Raw genomic sequence first — 23,911 nt, forward strand, 5'->3', positions numbered from 1 at the left:
ATTGGCACAGAAGACTAACGGAGAGTCCCTTGATGATCTGAAAGCTGTTTCAGAAGATTTAAACTTTATTTTGCCCTTAACTTGCTCAGGTTTACATGTACACATAATGCAAAACTATAAAGCATGTCAAGCTTCAGTTTAAATTACAGCAGATGATCCTTCACAAGCCAACCTGGAGCTTAGCCCTTGTGTTTGCTTTGCTGTGTTCTCTTGCAGAAGCTTCAGTCTAAATCTAGTTTAACCACAGATGCAGCTTTAAGTATAGACTTGTACCGTCACGCAGACAGACAGGAGATTTGCTGAGATGGGGAGCACAGGGAAAAGTGCACCGATGAGATTTGATTTAGAGACACTGAGCAGATTAGGAAGTAGGAATTAATCCCTCTTGAAAATGAGAGGCAGATTAAATATGTCCAAGTTTCCCAGGGATTATTCCTCCTGGGTGTGTGTGTAGGTTATTTTTACTTCTCTCCGAGGGTGGGCGAGTCACACTCCTCTCCTTCTTTTGTCCGTCCTCTTCACTTTTGTTCTCCCTTTTGTTCCTCGACTTTTTAAAATGCCGCTCTTTCAAGTCCCGACTGAGCCGAGCAACACTGTTGTTCCAACAGTCAGATTATTAGATCAGCTTGCTGCGGTAAGCAAGAAAACTCACTCGGTTCCCCTGTTCCTCTGAAGGGGCTTAATAAAATTATCTCTAGTTTGTCATCTGACTCCACCGCTGGGTTTCATTTAATTCATTTACCGCGGAGATGAATGTGTCTCGTGTTGTGAATGGTGACTGTGTTCTCTCATCATCCCTAAACTTTCTTTATTTCACGCTCAGACAAACGAACACCCGCACAGAAGTAGCCGTGATTATAACATATTAACTAGCCCAGCAGACACAAGTGATTGTAATGAAATACCTGACCAAGCTTGTGTAGTTTACCTGGGAGTTGCCCTGAATGTGTCACCTGCCACTTTCAATGCCGTCACATTACTAAGATATCTGGACAACTCGGGGAGATACAAGTCAGACAAACCGGCATCGCACACACACATGCTGACACTCTCCTTACTTTCTTTGTCATACAGGGAAATATTGCCTGCAAACCCAGAAGTCAGGACAAAGCTCACATCAAAAGCTATTATTGCCCCATAAAACATAAAAAAGATCACGCTGTATATTCAACCAGAACTCTGTTGTTGCTTCAACCACTTTTCCAAGATGTATTGCACAGTATTTAGACCAAATGGCGTGCAGCTGATCACTCCACCGTGCCTTTCTGTGTAGCTGGATTTGATAAAGTGAGCTTGTGTATATTGATCCCTGAGGGTAAATGTGGTGTCCAGTGTTCTGTATTGCACTCAATGAATGGGATGACATACTGAGCACAGAGCACTGCACACTACCATGAAATGCTGTGGGAAATACGCTTACTCGCTTTCAATACCACTCTCATATCTGTCCATTCAATGTAAAGCTGCAGTCAGGAGACGCTTAGCTTAGCTTAGCATGGAGACTGGTATCAGTGGGAAACAACACAGCAACTTAACCGCTTTCCCACAAAATAGCTTTCTTGGCAGCACTTTGTCAAGCTTTGCCCCTGTAAGGTTACCAGGCAACCAGCGGAAAACATCCACAAAGTCATAGCCAAGAAACAGTCAAGCACATAACCCTTTATAAACCCACAACATCCCATTTTTAACGATTTTGGTTTTTGTGTGAATTTATAAAACATTATAAAATGTTTTAATAAGCCCATTTCAGTGCAGATGTTACAGCCAGGCTAGCTGTTTCCAGTCAATGCTTAGCTAAATTAAGCTAACTCTCTACAAGAAAACAAATACTCAATCATACCTTAAGAAAGAGGCTGAAAATTTGTGGCACAGTAACTAAATGCATCACTTTGAATCGACCACAAACGCATAAATATTATCATTAAGAGTAGCTGTAGTACTAGTCTGGATGTGATTTCACTTGTTTTTTCTACATTGCCAAAAGAAAATGTGCTGTAACACACCCTGAATCCTTGTAAAATGTGGTTCTTTTATTGGCATGATAAGGGGCAAATTTTAAGATTAGTAACATTGGCACAAAATACTGGCCTCCAAAAAACACAGCAGCGAGCCTTGGGCATTGTAAGAATTTTCCATTTCCAAGATGTCACCATTTCTATGACATACCTGCCTGTAAATATAGCTATTAAGAACCTAATATTTAGCTGAGTAATGAAAACATCATCTCTGAATGTTTAAATGCTTGGCTGGGTGCATGAGGGAGTCACACGTCCTCTCTGGTATGATCACACCAAGCAGACACACATAAATTCTGCCGATAGGTCAGGCCAATTGCGGCACTGCTCTCCCACTGCAGTATCATGTGAAAAGGACTGCAGTGAGCGGGGCTCCGTGGCTTAATGTGTCTCTGGCTGGATCTATATCCCAAGTCAAAGGAGACCATCCGTCACCACCAGTGCCTCCCTCAGCTCCCGAACCAAGGTCAGGAGCGTTCATGCTAGAGGCGAACAGCCCTGCGAACACACTCCCAAGGTGCCCTCTCTAAATCTCATACGCTAACACACGCTATAGCACGGACACATCCATGGAACATGCAAAGCGTAGGCAGTTTCTACATCACATGCACTCTCCTTTACACGTCTCTGCCCAACTTGCTGCGTTTTACAGTCATGCACACACTGACCACAGCTCAGCCACCATCACACCCCAGGTTTTGCCACAGGACTTCCTGTGCTCAGTGGACCAGTGGATTTTTAATTAGCGCAGCAGTGAATCAAGAGGGCTGAGCTGTGAGGAGAGATGTGCAAGCTTTGGTTAAAACTCAGCGCGACCTCAAGTTGACCCTGTCTCATACATCACCCATAATACAGAAGGGCTATTCGCCAGAGGAGGGAGCCGGTGCCTGGTTAAAGTTCATGTGTAACAAATGAAGTTGTCAGCACGCACAAATCTGTATATCACTTTTTTAATGATGCACAGCAGCGGGGAAAAAAAGGACATGTTTCAGCCTTCGGCTTTCCTCAGTGTTACTGAAACAATTGTGGGTGTGACCTCTATTAAACAGCAGCCATGGAACCCACTGGTGATTATAACCAGCTAATTCAAATCATCCAAACAGGCATCATAACAAAACAAAACAAAACAGTACTAATAAGTAAATAATGATAAGAAAATGTAGGATATGTCATGTGTGCCATTAATCAGGAAGAACTAAATGGGTTTTTGGAGGGATGAATGTTGTTTTCGTGACAGAGAGAGATACTACTGTACGTTAAACAGGCCAGCCTGAGGGCCTCTGAGGCTTAAAATGTGGTTATACACCAGTCTCGGAGTAGACGTAGTGTGGAGGCGCACACTGCTACTGTGATTGAAAAGATACTTGAAATTAACTAGATCTCTATCCGGAGGCAAGGAAACTATTGGAAAGTGTCCATGGCTGCCATAATTGGCTTTCAACAGCTGTTTTTGCTGTCTTTATCTCATTGTAAGAGGAAAATATATACCAGAGCACTAGAACACTACTTTCACTAGAACATTCAAGGTTTCGTAAGCTTGGTGTCCTTCACAGCTAAGAACATAGGGTAGTAGAGGTGATTTCTATCATGGCTACATTTGACCTATCGCCCTCCTCTCAGTCTTCTCCTCTGCACTGCTGCGCTCTGCTGGTCGGCCCTGATCAGCTTGCGTGAGTCCAGCAAGCTGGACTCACGCACAGCAGGGTCAGACTGCAGACGCCACGTCCGCCACTTTGATTTCACATGCAGGCCGGTGCACACGTGTGTTTGTGTGTTTGCGTGTGCGCATGTGTGTGTCCGTGTGTCCGTGTGTTCGTGTGACAGAAGGAGAGAAAGACAGAGAGGCTGCGTAAAAGAAAGTACTGATTGTGCTATTTATTTTCTGCTGACCTCCGGGGCCCAGGCAGGCAAATCAATACACAGGGGCTCTAGGATGTTGCGTCTGGCAGGTTTTGATTTACTATGATGCTGTTTCTTCTATACACACACACTCAAAACTTATTTTTCACTGATGTAACAACCTTTAGATATTATAAGCTCAGCCTACAGACACAACATTAACGGACTAGGATAACAAAGATGGATTGATTTTGAGCAGTGTCTTATTGGCTTGGCGAGATGAAATACATTTTGTGATATGTGATACATTTACTGTATGTGTTCACCTTAAGTGGTATTCCCAAACCTGACCTCCGTGTTTTGGCTATGTGTCATCAGGCTATGTTCAGCTTGTGCATGGTGGAGAGCGAGGCAGACGAAGTGACTCTGCAAGGAGTGACCAGCGTTGGCCTGAAGCACGCTTTGGACTTTGCCTACACTGGACAGGTGAGCATCAACAATAACCATCACAGCTCAACAGTGAAAAGAGAAAAGTGTTGCCTGTGGAAAGTCAGACTTCAAAAAAAGAAAAAAAAGAAATGAAAAAAAAATCAAAGAGGATTATGTGATTGAACCTCCCACACTTTGCAATTGATGGGTTATAGCAGGGAAATTTCCATTCATAAACACCTTCACACCATGATGTAAAACTACTCTGTTTGTTTGCTGTGTAGTATGTTATGAGATTATTTTTTCTGGTGCATTAATGAATAAGCAGTATTTTAATGACGTTATCTGGTCTTATTTTCACTAGTTTATATTGATGGGTAGATTAATCTCATTAATCATATTTTATAAGGAACCAAATAATTTGCTAAGTAACTAAGTGCATTTATTCAAGTACTGCACTCAAGTAGAAATTTGTGGTACTTAAGTTTTTCTGTTTTATATCACTTCATACTATCTGGCAAATGTTCTTACTCTGCTACATTTATTTTACAGCTATTCAAATTAGGATTTTACACACAAAACATGTGAAGAACTTATAAAATACAATGCATGGATAAAGATAAGACTGCAACTTATAGTTATGTTCAGTGTGAATTTTTTTGTTTGACCAACAGTCCTAAACCCAAAGATATTTACTACAGTACAGTTTACCATTATCTGTGTCAAAGAAAAGCAACAATTTCACAAACATTTGGAATTTTTGCTCTAAAACAAGACTAAAACAATTATTTGATCATCAAAATAGTTGCCAATCAAGTAATCAACTAAAGGATTGACTAATTGTTGCAGCTCTAGTTAAAGATTAAACTACTCAACAGTATACACAATAGTTAAAACGTTCTTCACCTCAACAACAGTAAAATGCTACTTACTTGCTACATATAAATGCATTTCCATCAATGATCTAATAATACAATACAGAACAGTATAGTTATAGAGTTTGTTGTTGTTGTTTTTACATTTAATACATAAATTACTTTTTTCAGTAATACTTTTACTTAGGTGATATTTTCTTGACTTGTAAAAGAGTACTATTACAGTGTGATATTGCTACTTTTAGTTGTAGGTACACTGTGGTGTGTTCATGTAAGCAAAGTTTCTGTTTTCATTCCCAACATATTGTTTGCATCCTTGAGGTCTAATACTAATACATCCACCACTGCTAGTAAGAAAAAAAACTACAATATTTCCCCCTGAAAATTATATATACTGTATATATATAAATGAATATAATTTAAAAGCAAAAATGGAAGCACTTAAATAATTCAAGTACATTAAAATTGTACTCAAGTACAGTAATTAATTTTCACCACTTTCAAATATGTCACTAAAATACATCAAAACATGGCTTTGGGAGATTACCACTTTAATCTCAACAGCATAAGCTTCTGCTGTAGAATCACTGTGGATACAGTGTTATCCAGGAGCGTGTAGGTATCAGATTTGACCAGAAATCAGTCACTCCTACTGAATAATATTCTGGGAGCCACATACTGTAAGAAACATATTTAAATTCATGACAGCTAAAGAAAAGAGCACATTATTACATGTCCATGCTGAAGCAGTGGGACATTCATGCCAGTTACGCCGCTGTCCTTGTCCTGTGGTCCCTTCAATGAAGAATAAGTGTCTGATCATTTCTAATAACCTTTCTTGACCCTTTTAGTGTCCGCAATGTCCGGTCCAATAAGCGGCCGTGCGGCTTATGCAGCGTACTGAGAGGCCAGGAACTTTGTAATTACTCCTAATTTTATTTCCACAGTGGAAATGAGCAGAGAGCGAGTTGGTTAAGCAGCGTAAGTAGGTCAACAGCAGGCTTGCAAGCCGCCCTGCTTTGGTTGGCTCAGCTCCTGTCTGCCCAGAGGAGATGATAGCAGATGAGATGAGGGCAATATGCTTATCCCCACACCGTAAATAATGACCTACTAAAATCCTTCAGCCACATGTCATAGGCCAGCAGGGTGAGTGAGGAGACATGCTGCCACGGGATGTTCCGAAATGTTTGCTGCATGCCAGGACCACAGCAGTTAACTCAATTAAACATTTGGGACGTTCTGTAGTGTTACCACTTCATCTTCTTTTTCAGACTGTAAATCTCTCCTAGATCGTGCCAAGGATGCACGACTGGAGCCAGTCATAATAGTTTTATTCTGTCTTACAAGCGTCTCCCTTAACTTTGTCTTCGCCTTCAGGTAGAAATCTGGCAAGAAGCAAGAGCAATAAACGTCGGTTTACACAAGAGCTTGCTACACTCCCACACTGAAGCAGACACAGAGTTATAAAACTGACTTCTGCTGCGTGAGTTTGAAGTGTTCTAACTGTAGCGGGCCTCCAGAGTGGACAGGAGAGCAGGATATGAGGAGTGTTCACTTATAGTTATTACAGTTATTTTTTGGGGTTGCCAAAAAGCATCACTGCTTCCTGTTAGGATGCTGATTGGTCACATGTGTACCTGGACTTCTCATCTATTAAAGGTAGTGGTGATGTTTAAAATAAGAGCAACGCTTGAATTCGAGCTAAGATAATTTTTTAAAAACATATTTTTATTGGCTTTTTTATGCATCCATCACCTCCTGCATCCACTGTGTCCAGATTAGAGGATGAGGAGACTGAGCTCAGAGAATTTTGATTGGTGATAAAGGAAATTAGTTTTTGTATTCTAAATCAAGCTCAATGCACAGATCCTGAGACTGGAAGCAAAGAGCCACTCACTACTGCATCCATGTGAACATGTAAAGCTTATGGAAGCCCATAGATATCTATGTGTTGGCGTATTCTTGGACCACTGCCCATGCTTGGCAGGAAACTATACTGTGATGAATAGGAATGTGCAGATGCAGTTAATTGCAGAAAAAATAAACAACTTATCAGTAAAGCTTGCTGGGAATTTTTGTAAGTGGCTGTACTTCCATGGAAAATATTTTACCATTCTAAACAAATTGCTCTGCGATCACACTGAATGAACTGTTTACATGAATGCTTAAGTGGTGGAATAATGTGTATGTTTACATGCAGCAAAGCATGTAATCAAGAACAAATGCTGACTAAAATGTTTTTCACAGCCCTTACAATAAAGTGGACAAACACACACTGGGAGAAAGTGGCACATTTGTATTCAGACTACCAGGGTAAAAATCACAAGCTGCCTTTTCTGTTCTCAAAATCATAAATAACCAGTAAGCTTTGGCAAAATGATACCCGTGAGTGCTGCTAAACAGTGTTCAGCCCACTACTGTATCAACAGTAGTGAGAAGCAAGGGATGCGAATGATGAAGTCATTTTTCTCACTTTCACTACTGATGCAGTCACGGTTCTGTGGCTATGTAGGCCAGTCCTGCTGAATGGATTATCAGAGGTTCGCTCCTGCCCTTTAAAACTAACCCAAATTTAATTTGGAGCAGGTGAGTCCACCGTGTGAGAGGTAACACGAGGTGCATTTGGTCTGATCGAGTTATCATTTCAGTGATTATTGGGATATTTAGCGCCGTGTGGTCCTTTAGTGTGCTTAGAATAGATACAAAACAGGACACTTAACCCTTCACACAGACACTATTACCTGGCTCTGCTCCTGTGAGGGATGAAAATGCATTGGCTGCGTTACAGAGCTTGATGTTGCATATGGGTGGCTAATATGGAGGAAATAGAAGAAAGCTTTCAGTAGATCATTTCAGCTGCTGTGTATTCAGCTGAGCAGGAAGCATTTTGGCAGAATAAATGCTGCCTGAATATGTTTCTTTGGTCAGAGGATGGTTATGGTGACTCAGGCATATTGGTAGAGTCATTCTTGTTATGCTGTACAATCTGGCACAGTCACTGTCCATGTGTCTATTCATCTAAACTATTTTTAAGCTTTGAATGATACATATTTAGGAATAAAGTCCGAATTTTAACAGTAACTAAAAACATATGAAAAATAAAAAATGTGAAATAAAAAATACATTGACACAAAAAGGGAAAGATACATTTCAGTATACTATTATACTGCCTGGTGAGTTCAGTTAAGGACATATGATTTAACCCTTAAAGGTGCAATGTGTAGAATTTAGTGTCATCCAGCAGAATGAACTTTGCATGAATTGAATATTCATAAGTATGTTTTAATTAGTGTATAATCACCTGAAAATATGAATCATTGTGTTTTCATAACCTTAGAATGAGCCCTTTATATCTGCATATGGAGTGACTCATAGATGTATAAAGAGAATTGAATACAGCGTTGGAGGGGGGACCCTGTTCATTCTATGAAAGTTACTCAGTGACGCATGAAGCCAAAAAAGTCACTTCCTGCTTTAAATAAATTACCCAGATGAAAACATACTGTGCATGCTTTATGGGCCCCCATGTGCCCGTAAAGCTCTCACTAGAGACTTTCACTGGTTTAGATGGCTAACTTGCAGATTAGCATGGATACAGGGTGGAGGTTTCTGGTACAACTTCACCTACTTCCAAGGTGCATGGAGAAGGAAAAACGTCTAAAGAAAGTCAAAGCTCCAGCAACACTCGTAGTAAGAAGAGCTTTATTATCAGACCAACGCGTTTCAGCTTGTGGCCTTAATCAGGGTAATTTACAGATTAGCCCCCTTTAGACTTCTCAAATGTGATCCGACTGAATGGATCAAATTCTGATAGTGAAATGAGTCATTTTGCGTGGTTGTGATAAAAACATATCTCTGCTGATTTACAGACATCGCTTTCACAGTGTACGTTTGTGGGGAAAAGTCCTTTTGGGCTAATGTGCATCACGTGACTGTTATTTTACAGTTTGGCTGCTATGTTAAATCTACTTCAAAGCGTGATGCTCTTCCTGTATCCAGTTCTCTTTATACATCCATGGAGCAGATCCTCTTCCATGGAGGCCACCATGATTCTGAAATAGCCCAGAACAGACAAACCAAATACTGACTGTAGATGCCACTAAATCATACAAACTGGTCCTTTAAATAAACCCCTCAAAACATATCATTCCAATGTGAAGGTACTTAAGGCCAAGATGCTTTGAGCCAAACTGAGTTAGTTGTTGTCAGTTTTTTCATGTTGGACAAATTACATTTTTACAAATGATGGTACAAAATGAAAATGATCAACAAAGTTGTCAGTGATTGGGACCTACCAGACACAGATTAGTCAGCACAGTAATCACAGTGCACTGCTTTTGCTGTCATGCTCATTTTGAGACAGTATTGTCCTACTCCAGCTATATTATCCTCATCAGAGTCATCAAAACCCTTCTATATTAAACAAAGGCATTGACATCCTCGTGTCTGTGTTGATTATTGTATCAATTACACATTGTACCCTGTTCAGCAAAACCTACAGGAACAAAAAAGGCCTGCTTTCACCTGATACTGCAGACCATGAATACACAATCTGATACTCTCTATAGTTCAGGTCTCTTGAACTGAGATTAAAAAACAATGATTTTTAACTATTTTTTTTATCTTTTAATGACAGAGAAGGTGTGTGGAATAATAGTGAGTTGATGGCTTAATTCAGTAAAACAAATGAAGCAGAAGGATGTAATGTGGATTGTCTCCAAAGACCAAATGTATGTATTAAAGGGTTAATATGACCTGTGTGCATAAATACAAATCTTTGAAAATCAGTATTAGTGGAAACTACCTGCAACACAACTGCAGTGAACCTACATTTTGAAACTAAAAATAAGAAACCTTTTCACTTTGTTCATGTCCTCTGGTCAGATTTTGCTGGAGCCGGCGGTGATCCAGGACGTCCTGTCTGCAGGCAGTCACCTTCAGCTGCTGGAGCTCCTCAGCCTCTGCTCCCACTACCTCATCCAGGTACACACACACACACACACACACACACACACACACACACACACACACACACACACACACACACACACACACACACACACACACACACACACACACACACACACACACACACATACACACACACACACACACACACACACACACACAATACTGTACTTGTGTGAGACAGAGACATAATAAGAGGAATAACTGCTTCACACTACAGGATTCCTATCATTTTAAGGGAAATTTTTTAATTTTTTAAAGGTGTGCTCCACTTGTTAACAGTCAGGTGATTTCATCCTGTCTGTGGGAAATATCAAGGACATTTACAAATTGGACACTTAACCTGAAGTGGAAGTGGAATATTACAACTTATTTCACACTTTTATCATGGTTATTATCAGAAGACTAGGTACTACTGTATTCCCTTTCAGATAAACAACAGAACAACACAGACAAATATTTCCAGGTTAATGGACATTATGTATATTGACATTGAGGTTGCGGTGAATATGATACTTACTGGCAGCTGCTTAATCTTTATTAACCAATTGCTGACATGGCTTATCCATCTTTTCACCGGTAATGAAGTAAAAGAGTAAAAGCCAACACGATTGGACAGAGCCAGGCGAGATGTTTGCTTATGCTTCTAGTCTTTACGCCAAACTAGGCTAACTGCCTCCTGCTTCATATTTAACATGCATACTAATCTAACTGTATTTCCCTCATTCATGTACTAAAAAAGTGCTGCAATCATTCACATTCAACAGTCCAATGTGCTGAAATCTATAATAAATGGTCTAGTGTGTCTCCTCCTGCACATAGAGGTTAAAGTTTGGAGTCAGCTTAAGGACAGAAGCTTTTGAGCTGATATACATTCAATATTGTTCAAGGGCACTTCAGTGGGTGGGGAATGCTTGTCCGATAATGTGCCGGAGTCCAGATTAGATTTCTCTTCAAGAAACTAGGCCACCCCACTGCTTCTTTCACGTATTTTATCACCAAGACTTAGATGGATCTGTTGGAACAGGGACAAAGTCAGTCTCCTGTCCTCTGGGTGCACATCCAAACACTGCTAGAGATAAAAACAGTCAGGGACAGGTTGTTGCAGCACACAGTCACACAGAGGTTGAATAAATACATACGCTACAGTACAGTATTAATTTCTGATTCTGTCATCTAGTGCATGACCATAATGTCCTCAACTGTAATATTTGTATTCTGTATTTTACCATCTTTGTCTTAACTGTTGCACCACAATATTAAACTTTGCTCTAAAGCACCATCTGGTGGCTGCAGTTACCTGACTCCTGCTGGTTTGTATTAATGGCCATCCCACATCTTATTATAAACCAACCAGCTACCTCTTGACTAAATCAATGTGTTTTCTGTTTGATCCTCTCACCTCATATCAACTGACTGCTATATTTATTATTTGCGTAGTAGAAGGTGAAAGCAGATCATTAACATTGATTTCCTGGAGCACACTGAGCCAATACTGGCATTAAAAATCAGATACAACAGCCAGTCGCTGTCATCCACCTCCAATATGACCGATACTGATGTACAGGATTCAGTTAATTGAATATTGAATAACTGATCAATACTACACTTGCTGTGTATAGTACTTTATGTCCTTTATCTGGATTGGTTGTGATGAGACATTTTGACTTGTATGGATGCATGATTGTTGTCATTTGTATCATCATCAGTGTCATTTTAATGAAGACCTTCAGTGTCCACTGTTTTAAATCCTTATTCAGAGGCTTTTCCACCCTAAAACTCATACTAGATACTTTGTAATAGTATCATTATCATTTGTTAGGTAAATAGTACAATTTAAATGTAGTGAATTTCTGTGCAAAATATCTGCTGAATGGTTGGTTAGTGGATGTTATTATTACAGGTTCAATAGTTTGTGTGCATGTACTGTAAGTGCTGAGGGACCGCCAGAAGATGGCAGTCTTAATCCACTACTCTGAGCTGATTTTGATTTATTTATCTCACGCCTCTCTCTCTCATTGGTTTGTCATTTAACTATAAAATTTAAATCAACTCACAGTTAATGTTTATATTTTACATGTGTAACTTGTAGAGTACATGTGCAATATATTCAGTAAATGAAAACATTTTTGCCTATATGTATGTACTGCTCTTAATGATACTGTTACATTTAGATGATGTCATCTTTTGCTGCTTGTATGTGAAAGGATGTTTAAAGGGATAAAGTAATGGGAGGTGGATCTAAATCATGCACATTTTAAAAAGGAAGGTAGAGTGATAGGTGGTCTCAAATTTACTAAAAAGGGGATTCAGGTAACATTTGTTTGCCAATAGTATTCTTTGATGGACTCGCAAAATTCATCTTCATCAAGGGTCACATGATCTGACAGCTGTCTCGGATCCCTTCCAACTCATTTCAACGCATTCATCTGCATGTTTATGTGTGTATCTGTCCCTTGCAGGAACTGAGCAGCGTGAACTACCTGGAGCTGTACCGTGTGGCCGACCTGTTCCACCTCCCTGCCTTAGAGGAGGCTGTGGTGGGTTTCCTGGTGGAGCACCTGTCGGAGCTGAGCCAGAGCCGGCAGGAAGAGGCCCTGCAGCTGCCTTACAGCCTCCTCAGGGAGGTGCTGAAGAGCGACCGCCTCACCTCCCTCAGCGAGGAGGAGATATGGAAGGTAATGGAAGTGTCTGTTTGTGTGCATGAGTGTGTTTGTGTGTGTGTGTGTGTGTGTTTTCTGTGCAAGAGGCAAGGGGAGGAGGTACTCTATTTTGGTGTTAAATTGCAGTGTTAGGGTAATATTTTGATGAGAGATAAAGTGAGAAACAATAATCTCACCTTGCAAATTTGAACAAATTGCATCTTGGCACAAAGCAAGTTTATAACACACACACACACACACACAGCCCACACAGAAATGCATGACACAATATATGGGAAATGCACAGACAAATAAACAATAAATTAAACACTGCCATCTGCATCTCATATACTGTTTGTTTACATTAATGAGGATATGCAATTGGAAAAAACTGTTTCTGAGTCTGTGTGTGTGTGTGTGTGTGTGTGTGTGTGTGTGTGTGTGTGTGTGTGTGTGTGTGTGTGTGATAGACTGTCAATCCATACATCCATATGAGTGTGCATGCATGTGTGTGTGTGTGTTAATGCTTGATGAACTGCCGTCGCTGTGTGGAGACTGTAGAGTAAAGCGGCAGTGCGAGGTGGGGACTTGCCGTTTTGACTGTTCATTTGCACCAATCAGCCTCCCGCCCTCCCTCCCCCAGTCTCTCTCCCTTTCTGTCTTTCCCCCCTTCTCTTCTCTGATTAGGCCCACCGCGGCTCCATCAGGGCCCCAATCCCCCAGCTGTCACTCGGCTGCCCGTCTGATTGAAAACAATCAGGCTTCTGATGGCACAATTACCCTGACCCTTTAGCCAGCCGCCGCCGCCATAATCAGCCTCTGATTAGGCTGCTTTGGGCCTCCTTCACTTTGCCCAGAAGGTTAATTTGGGCATCAGACGGAAGCCAACGGCAAGCGGGGCTGTCGTCCGAAAGGGTGGGGTGGGTTGGGGGGTTTGGCCGAACTGATATAGCTTGGCCGTCAATCATCGTCACTCAGAGTTTTCTTAGAGTCTCTCACGCTCTGGAAATCACATTTTGTCTGGCTTTGTTTTCCCCCCCCCTCTTTCTCTTCTTTCTTGCCATCCTTAGCTCTGCCTTCATGTACCCCTCTCATCCCCACCCCCTTCCCCTCCTCTCTCCCTCACTATCTCTTTCCCTCACTCTCTCCTTTTCACACACACAGACACATGCACACTCTCTCACTCTCTCTCGCACTTTCTCTTTCGGCGCGGAGGGGAAGGAGGGAGAAGGAGTTGATTTATTCTGTGCCCCGAGGAAGTTGTGTGATGCAGCGTGACCTTCACAGTCAGCTGCCGTAGCGCGCGCACACGCACACACTCGCGTAGAGTCGCGCACGCACGCTGTCACTTCAGAGCTATGAGGAGGAGAGAGGCGGGGTGAGCGATCGAGAAAGGGAGGAAGAGACATGAGAGTGGCACAGAAACCGCAAAATGACAAAATCCTGACTTGCATGTTTGTTGTATATTCACACCGTCAGAGTGCTTTAAATGGGAAATAAAGGAAAAGCCAACATACTGTCCATATTGAGCATTTGTGCATACTTTTGACTAGTCTTTTTGGTCTGAAAAAAGCCTTATTACCTTTAAAAAGTTGCCTTTATTCTGCTGTACTAAGTCCTCCGTCTGTGCACAGACTACATTAAAACACATGTTCTCCTGATAATGGTATCAGTGATCTCCAGTCATCTCGTCCACATTCACAACTCGCCGCAGCTAAATAACCTTCTGCTGCACTCAAGTTCAATTAATTCCCTTCTCTGCAACCCAGTTTGCCTGCATTAAACAAAGGAGTGTGCCTGTGGATATTTACAGTCTGTATATTGAATGCTCCTGATTAATAAATGCTTGTGTGTGTGTGTGTGGTGCGTGTGTGTGTGTGTGTGTGTTGGCTTGCTAAAATAGCCTTTAGGTGTCTAGAAAAATGATTATGATTAGTCCTCCACTTGCTTTTTTCTCATATTCTCTCCTTTATTGCTGTTGTTTTCTCCCCTTGCATGTTTTCTCCCTTCTCACTCTTCATATCTGTTATCTGACTCTCTTACTTCCTTTTCCTTCTCCTGTTGCAGCCCTGTTTCTTCTCTTTCCCTCTCAACCCTCATTCCTAGCTCATTGTCTTTCTGTTCTAACCATTCTGTTTTGCACCATCTGAACGTTTCCCTTTTTTTAAAACCTCCTTTTCTCTGTCTGTCCTCAGTTTGTTGTTCTGTGGTTGGAACATGACTGTCGCTACCAGTACACAGAAGATCTTCTACAACACGTCCGCTATGGCCTGATGGACGTCCCCACCCTGCACCACCTCGCCCGCAGCCACCCCCTGGTCCAGTCCAGCCCCACTGCTGCCGCCCTGGTGGACGAGGCCCTGGACTACCACCACGCCACCTTCGCCCAGCCCCTCCGCCAGTCTGCCCGCACCAGGCCTCGCTTCCAGTCCCTCACCCTCTACATAGCCGGCGGGCGGAAGCGGGAGGTGAGCAGAGTCAGGGAGCTGCGCTACTTTAACCCAGCTGCACAGGAGCATGTACGTGTGGCAGGTGGGTCGAACTGGAGCGAGCTGGCGCCCATGCCCACCGGGCGCAGCCACCACTGCGTGGCAGTAATGGGGAACTTTCTATTTGTTGTGGGCGGGGAGGTGGAGCACGCCACCGGGAGGACGTGTGCTGTAAGGACTGCTTGTCGATATGACCCCAGGGGTAACCGCTGGGCTGAGATTGCCCCCATGAAGGCCTGCAGAGAACACTTTGTGCTGGGAGCTCTGGGTCAGTATCTGTACGCAGTGGGGGGCAGGAACGAGCTGAGGCAGGTGCTGCCCTCAGTGGAGCGATACTGTCCCAAGAGGAATAAATGGATGTTTGTCCAACCCTTCGACCGTTCACTGTCCTGCCACGCCGGCTGTGTGGCGGAGAACCTGCTCTGGGTCTCAGGTACACACTGAGGAGGAAGAGGACTCAAGATACACCACACACACTATCACATATTACTTTTACCTTGATTTTACACGTACACGTACACGTACACGTACACACACACACACACACACACACACACACACACACACACACACACACACACACACACACACACACACACACACACACACAGATCTTCATGTCCTCTCTGCTAAAAGCCCAGAGTGTTGTTTCCTTGTATTACAGGTGGTGTGACAAACACAGCTCAGTACCAGAATCGGCTGATGGTGTACGACCCAGAACAGGTAACTATGGAGTGATGAGCTCTCATGCTTTGTTTCATTGTGTTTAAGCGTGCGGTTGAGGAAATGTCACTAGAATGCCAACAAATATCAACAATTTTACAGTTTTTTAAATCCTATTTAGTACACATATACAGTACATATATTACTGTTTACTATTTTCCAAAGCATGCTGTAATGTTTCAGATTGTTTATGTATATATTTATGGTATAGGTAGCCATAGATTTAAAGTAATTTCCATACAATATGAAAATCAGCTATCTGACATAAAGATTCTCTTTTCTATATTTTTGGTTTGAAGGGGAACTCCACCAATTTTACACATCAAAGTCTGATTACATGTCTTATAGGGAGTATTACTGCATATATGAAAAAATAAAAAAACAACCTTTTTTAGTTCCAGAAGGAGCACAAATTGTGATAATTTACATGAACCAATTTCACCTGTTTGGGGCTGAAGACTACAAGTTTGAAAATGAAAAAAATCTGGTAGTGTAGGTGTGGAGTCAGAAAGAAGTGAGGTTTCCAGACCTCTGTAGCCCTATATAACAATGTGTAACATGAAAGGAGTCGCACATAGTGACAAACCCTCAGAGAATGATTCACTCACTGCTCTCACTAGCCTAGTGTCCAGCCACACCTGTTTTCAATGAAAAAGTTCTGAAAAATGCAAAACACCTGCCCAGCATCAAAGGGTACACAAAGTTAATGATTGGCTGAAGCATTTAGCAGATAAAGAGCATATTTAATTCAGGAGTTAGTGGAGACCAAAATAGAGCTAAGATGAGAGGGAATGTTAGACTTATATTCAGCAACTTTACAAGATGATAATACTATGTTAGTATTGTGTTTTCAGCTTGTTGTGTTACTCCAAGCAAGCCAAAAAACCAATCAGTGCAGCTATTAGCTTTCTTTCTTTCGTATACGTACAGTTTATAAGTCTTTAATAACAACATCCTCGTTCCTCTTAATATAACAAGGTCTGCTTGAGTTTTGACCCTGCTTTCCCCTCTACATGAACCTTGCAAGTAGGTGCATTTTTGCCAGAAACTCAAACACTAATTCATTTCTGTACAGTCTGCGGTCAGAGTTAAAAATAGCTTGAGCAACCCATCATGTAACAAATTATATGTTACTTATGTGACTCCATATTGTAATTCTACCACTTAAACATAGTTGCTCCCCTCCTCTGTTAGTCTACCCAAGTTTCTTCCTTTTTTCCCCTATTCAAATGTGAATTAAAAAGTGTAGTCTTTTCTTATTTGTTACTGTAAACACATTCAGTGTCTTTTAAGACTGATACTATTTTTGTCAAAGTTACATGCATGCTTTTGAACAAAATCTGCAATTGAACCGCATTACCATGAAACAATAATGGATCTTTGCAGAACATTAATGTAAACCTTATGTTCACCGTGATGGATGACACAACAGGCAGGTGTCAAGAATCTGCTAATTAATTTTCACACCATATGGAAATTAATGGAAACCAATGGCATCCTGGAAAATAACTGAAAACCACATTAAACAATCTGAAGCTCCACAGCATTCTTAATAGCATTCATGATCAGCACTGCGGTAATATAAAATATACATTTGTACAGTACGCAGTAACAAAGTGTAGTTACAGAGCTAAATTATTTTAATAGGAATCCTTGTAAAATTACACCTATAAGATTTTAAATATATATCCTAAATACAAACTGAACATTTTTCTGACTGGCTTGCTACACCTTTTCAGTGGTGTATAAAAATTGATTTGATTAAATATCATTTTGAAATCTGCAGTATTCACACACATCTCACTACAGTGGAATGCAATTTCTGTTTGTGTATGTATATAAGCCAGCTGTTAAAGAAGCCTGGATCTCGGTTAGGCTGTATATAGTGTGGAGGTATGCTGCGTGTGTGTGTGTGTTTATGTGTAAGGTGCATATCCATATGGGTCTGTGTTTGTACATGTCAGCGTGGAAGCGAGGGAACGAAGAAGCGAGTGAAAGAGAGAGGGAGAGAGTCTCATTTGTATTCACCATGAATCTACATTCACCTGCCAGAGCAACAGCAACCCCCACCCACTCTACCCTCAACAGATGGCCACCCGTCAGCTCCCAGCAGACACACACACACACACTCTCATTCTCTGCCTCATTCAAGCACGCTCTCTCTTTCTCATACACTAACACACACACACACACACACACACACACACACACACACACACACACACACACACACACACACACACACACACACACACACACACACACACACACACACACGCACTGACACAAAATAAGCTGCGACACACTTAGTGAAATGAGCAGGGATCCTCGGTGTAAAATGGAGTGGCTGAAACATATGATTAGAAATAGGGAGGGAAGTCATTAGTACAAACCAGAGCTCCAGTGTCACGTTATTTATCTAGCACTGAGCATACATCAATTACCCATGCATGGATATGCTTAAATATTAATCTTCTTATTCATCCTCCTTCCCTTCCCACCCTCTCTTTTTCTCTCTCCCTCCCTCTCGCACTACATCTCACCTCCTTCTCATCTGCATCGCATCATTTTCCCTCTTCTTTCTTTCCCCTCTCCATCTGCTTCAACCCCTCAATCACTCTCTTCCACCTCCACCTCCACCTCCGCCTCCTCTTCAGGACCAGTGGTTGGCCCGCAGCCCCATGTTGCAGAGGCGAGTTTACCACGTCATGGCGGCGGTGAGGAGGCAGCTCTACGTGCTTGGGGGGAACGACCTGGACTACAACAACGACCGCATCCTGGTGCGCCACATCGACTCCTACAACATGGACCTGGACCAGTGGACACGATGCTCCTTCAGCCTCCTCACGGGTGGGCAACATGAAGGAACCTGACATGTGAACACACATAACACAACCAAATTCAAGCTTAAGATGCATGGAGAGGATAAATAGCCTGACATCATACCACTGGAACCATATACCACAAACGAAAAAAGAACCAACATTGATTTGTTGTGAAGCCCCCTATGAGCAAAAACACATAAACTCAATTCAAACTTTCTGACCGTTAAATGACCAATAGAACCAGAAAACACATTTAACTACATTGCTATGATGGTAGTTTGCCAATTGAGCGTTACAATCTATGGATTGTATCACAAGTACAGACTTTCTATTCTAGGATTGAAACAGTAAACTAATGCTGTTACTCAGATGTTCAGAGCGCATCTTATAAAGAATGGCCTGTGCTATTAAATCTGCTTAATTGTGCACACAACACAGCTGTCAAAAACTAAAAAAAAAACTCAAAAACTAATTGTCTAACAAATGGCTGACTCTTGCCTCTACATTATGTGATTCTGTGTATTGCAGCCCTTGAAAATTACCTTATACCTTATACCTCACTGCTATCTTGAGTAGACAACAGGTTAAATTGTCCAGTGCTGTGCAGCTCTTGGGCTTTCTTCTGGAGATGACTAATCTTTTTTAGTTGTTATTAGCAACAGCAGTCTGTACATATTTCTCAAGGTTTCTATTAAATACCCTGAAAACAAAATTTCTCATGCAGCTTCTTACTCAGAATCAGTGGTTTTCTCCCAAAGATTGACCAGGGACTTTAATGCTAGTTCATCATAAATACACAATGTATGTACTCTATGCATTACTTGTAAAACAAAGATAACTTACTTTATTTTCTTCTCATTACATAAAAATAACACATAATGCCTCCCTGCTGGTTGTGAGTGGGTGGCAGGATGATATACAATGAAAACATATTTATTCTTACTTTGGACCTGTGGGCATGCTGCATCTGTAGCCCCCAGTCAGGTGGGGGTGGAATGGAATGCAGACACAGGAGACACAATCTACCATGCATATATATATATATATATATATATATATATATACACTCCAGAATGTGGTCACATATACCTGATTTCATGTTGTATGCTTCAGTGAAGGCTCACAAGGTTTAAAGTTCAGGTGACTTTACTGCTCCTCCTGTATGACTTTCCTCTTTTGTTGTGCTGCACTTGGATTCATATCATATCTGTAGAAGTTGAAGACAAAGTCAAAGGAAAGAGAACAGGAGCTCAATCTTGGCTCTCAAAACACCCCCCCCCCTCCATTCTCCTTTCTCCATTTATCTCTCTCACCGCCTCTCGGGGGGATGTGGAAGTCATATTGTCAGAATGCCCTCTGCTTGGCACGGTGAAGCATTGTGTCTGCTCTGTCCTCCTCAGGTCAAAATGAGTCCGGAGTGGCGGTGCACGATGACAGGATCTATGTGGTTGGAGGATACTCCATTTGGACCAACGAGCCTCTGGCGTGCATTCAGGTGAGAGATATGACAGTTATGACACCTCAGAATGATCAGATACATTGATATGAATTATTTTGATAACATGCTCATACAGTGGAATGAAACAACGGCACACTAATTATAAATCAGACAGTGAATTGAATTACAATATGCATCTTGCATTGTTAAACAATGGGCCAGGGCCCAGACAGTTTCTGGGAAGAGGACCAGTCCTTTTTTGTTTTGTTTTCCTTCAGCTTTGACCTACAGGTGGAGATTTAATGATATAAATTTAAAACATGCAGCATTGAAAAGATCTCTAACGGGTGTCTGACAATGCTGAAAATATTTGTTTTAATGCAGCCTTCAAGTTAAGCTCACATGATCTAGTAAAATTATATTTGTATGTCAGGTGTGGGTCTTTGGGGTGGAAATCTCAGTCAGTCCACCACTTTAGTCCAAAGTTGTCATGAAATTTTGTACATACATTCATTGTTCCCAGATAATGAGCCCTACTGACTTTGGTGATGCTCTGAATTTTCCTGTAGTGCCACCAAGACATTAACATTTGTGTTTTTTAGTGAAATCCACCAACAACTATTAGATAGATTGACATGGAAGTTGATACACACATTTATATGTTCCCCTCAGGATGAATTGCCATAATTTTAGTTATCCCCTCACTTTTCATCTACTGCCATTATCAGGTCAAAAAAAATTCAATTTTCACTACTTTCATTTGGACTGAGTACCTACTAGGACCTGACCGATACTGGATTTTTGGGGCTGATGCTGATACCGTTATTAGGAAATAAAAAAATTCCAACATCAATTAATCGGCCGATAATCTTATATATACAGACTGTGTACATAAACACACTTGCTCCTTCCAGATTTGGTTACCAAACACTTGTGACAAAGATATGTAATGGAGGCTGTGATATTTTACAGTTTAAGAATAAACTTTTATAAAAAATGATATCAGTGCAATGAAACAGTAATCTGCACTGGGAGTTTAATACTTATATATTAAACTTGAATTAAGAAAAAGGATTAAATATAAATAAAATGCTGCATACATATCTTTGAAAAAATACCGGTACATATGGGACGGTATAAAACACCAATACTGATATATCTATGATAGTCCAATATCAGCTGATACTATCGGTTGACAGATATATCGGTCGGGCTCTAGTACCTACAAAAGTAACAACGTTCCCACCAGCCTTGGCTACAACTTTGTGATGATAGATAATTAGCAATTGTTAGCTGAACATGGTAAACAGTACACCAGCATTGTCATTATGACCATGTTAGCATGCCGACATTTAGCTTGTAGCTCAAAGCAGTGCTGTGCCTGTGTTCAGATTCACATACAGAGCCTCTAGCATGGCTGTAGACTCCTCATTAGTTTTATTCACCAAAATATGACTGCAGGGGTTACAAAGAGCATGGATTCAATCAGATTGTAAAAAAAAAAGAAGAAGTGACTTAATGTAGTTTCCCTGTCCCTGCCGGATTTTTACTCCATTTCTTTAAGGTAACAAGGAAAATTGGTATCAAGAAAGTACTCATACATACAGTATTCCACGAATCACTCAACATATATTAAAGCTAACTGGTGGAAGGAGGCAGACATAACTCGAACAGAGAATGATTAAAAATTATGTATAATACAACCCACTTCCTCCAGGTCTGGTTATTGGAGAGCAGAACATTTCATTAAGCCAAAGATAAAACATTTACAGAATGGTAGAGCAGAATATGGACATTGGTGTGGCTAATGTGATAATTCAGTGCTCACTTTCCAATATTTTTTTCCAATAATCCAGTCACTAGTAAAGGAAATAAAGCCAATAGTGAGTGTAGAGACTGAAGATGGTTTGTTTAATATGAGAAAAATGGTTACTGCACTTGAATACTATATGAATATTTTGTCCAGTCTGACACAATCATGTAGTTTACCTTACCCCCTATTTTAGTCTATATTATTATTTCATGTTCTTACCCTTTTTCTACTTCTCTAGATGTAGGGTTGATTATTGTAGGAGCTTTATGAATAATGGAATTCTGAAAGGCTAGTTCTGTCATTAGAATACTTGTTTTGGAGTACAAGACTTGAAGTGTCCTTAATTTAACATGTAGATCTGAGAAGGTTATGAGTAGAGACATGTTCTGAGTTCTGTCCTCTTCACAGGTGCTGGATCTGAGCACCGAAGGGAAGGAGGAGGTTTTCTACGGTCCGACACTGCCGTTCGCCTCCAACGGGATAGCAACTTGTTTCCTCCCTGCTCCCTACTTCACCTGCCCAAACCTACAGACACTCCAAGTACCTCACCACAGGATAGGTGCCGTTTAAAAAAAAAAAAAAAAAAAAATCACACATGAACAAAACATCACAGCACTTGAAAACACATAACCAGAGAGGATGGACGAGGACCATCATCTTTGGACGGTCAGTATTTGCAAACACGACCGACGAAAAATGAAGCTAATCGCAAGAATCATTTCTGGAGCTTGCCGTCTCTATCACAAGAGTGTACAGGGGATTTCTTTGAGACCCAAATGTAATAACAATACTTTCCTGATCTACAAGAGCCGTGCTTTTTTCTGCAAGCTGCTGGGAAACCTGTTGTATTTCCCCAAAGACTGAAGTACCCGTCTTTATGTCCGAGGAAGTGAAGATGCGATGAGCAAGTTAAGAAAAACGGCTCCACGGGGATCATAATTCCCAAAGCAGACAGAAACAAAATGCCAATCCTTATACCAATTAAGTGACTTGTTGTAAGCAGACATACAGTAGAACTCTCACCTCAGTGGAAGCCAGACAGAGTTCTCCACAAGGGTATGAATAATCTTTCCTTTTGGCAACCCATTATAAGGCTGTAGGGGCTTTTCTCGCTAAAACCACCATATAACACTTCCATCAAACCTGAAAAACATCCAGGACAAAGCCTGCTTTTCTCACTCACTCGCACTAGAAGATTAAATTACAGATAGATCTAACAGGTATCAAAAGAAGCTCATCATTGCATTAAAGACCACGTCATTCTTTCAGCTCAAATAAGGTAAACTACTTGATTATACCTGCATCAGCAGTGTCATACTACTGTACGTATGTATGTTATCGACCTGTGTAAGTGAGCGTGAGATTTTTATTATGCTCAGGACCTAAGACTGTTTATGTCCCAATGAATGTCTGCTGGTCGTTATCATTGGGAGAATATCTGCTGCACATTCTCCAAAGTGTGTAAATGATATGATATATGATAATAACACTGTATCATGTTGATTTAAAAAAAAAACTCTAACCAAAAGAGAAAAAACGTGATCCTGCACTTCCTTCATCCGTCCAAAACAAGGTGTTCCATGAAGTTTTCAAAATAAAGATGCTACATAAGTAAACTGCAATGGTATGTGTTTTATGAATACTGTTAACTGCTATGATAAACAGAGGGATACAATAGATTATTAAACATTAATTCAAGCTTTTACTTTTTTTCCTTCTGAATGGTTTCTCCAAACACTGTTGGAGAAAAGGAATGCATTGCAGCAGCAAGCTCATGTAAAGGGATACATTGCAGTTTGATGAGGCTGGAAAATGACTAGCAATGACAGAAAATGGGACTTGGTGATTGTGGGAG

The 23,911-nt window shown here is 41.1% G+C and overlaps 1 protein-coding gene across 2 annotated transcripts in view; it reads left to right on the forward strand.

Annotated features, from left to right (window-relative positions):
• klhl32 (kelch-like family member 32) overlaps positions 1-22,654 on the forward strand; it is a 28,815-nt gene extending 6,161 nt beyond the window's left edge. The window contains exons 4-11 of one of the 2 annotated variants that reach the window (XM_062422280.1): positions 4,233-4,340; positions 10,043-10,141; positions 12,589-12,804; positions 14,964-15,690; positions 15,922-15,980; positions 18,638-18,830; positions 20,206-20,300; positions 22,465-22,654. In XM_062422280.1, the coding sequence (XP_062278264.1) occupies positions 4,233-4,340; positions 10,043-10,141; positions 12,589-12,804; positions 14,964-15,690; positions 15,922-15,980; positions 18,638-18,830; positions 20,206-20,300; positions 22,465-22,626 (1,659 nt within the window). In that variant the 3' untranslated portion in view covers positions 22,627-22,654. Of the gene's footprint in view, positions 1-4,220; positions 4,341-10,042; positions 10,142-12,588; positions 12,805-14,963; positions 15,691-15,921; positions 15,981-18,637; positions 18,831-20,205; positions 20,301-22,464 lie in introns of those variants that run through there. The other variant, XM_062422281.1, reaches the window with a different exon arrangement.
• The last annotated feature ends 1,257 nt before the right edge of the window (positions 22,655-23,911 follow it).

The sequence above is a fragment of the Scomber scombrus genome, chromosome 7, assembly GCF_963691925.1.
Source record: "Scomber scombrus chromosome 7, fScoSco1.1, whole genome shotgun sequence".
NCBI classification, from domain to species: Eukaryota; Metazoa; Chordata; class Actinopteri; order Scombriformes; family Scombridae; genus Scomber; species Scomber scombrus.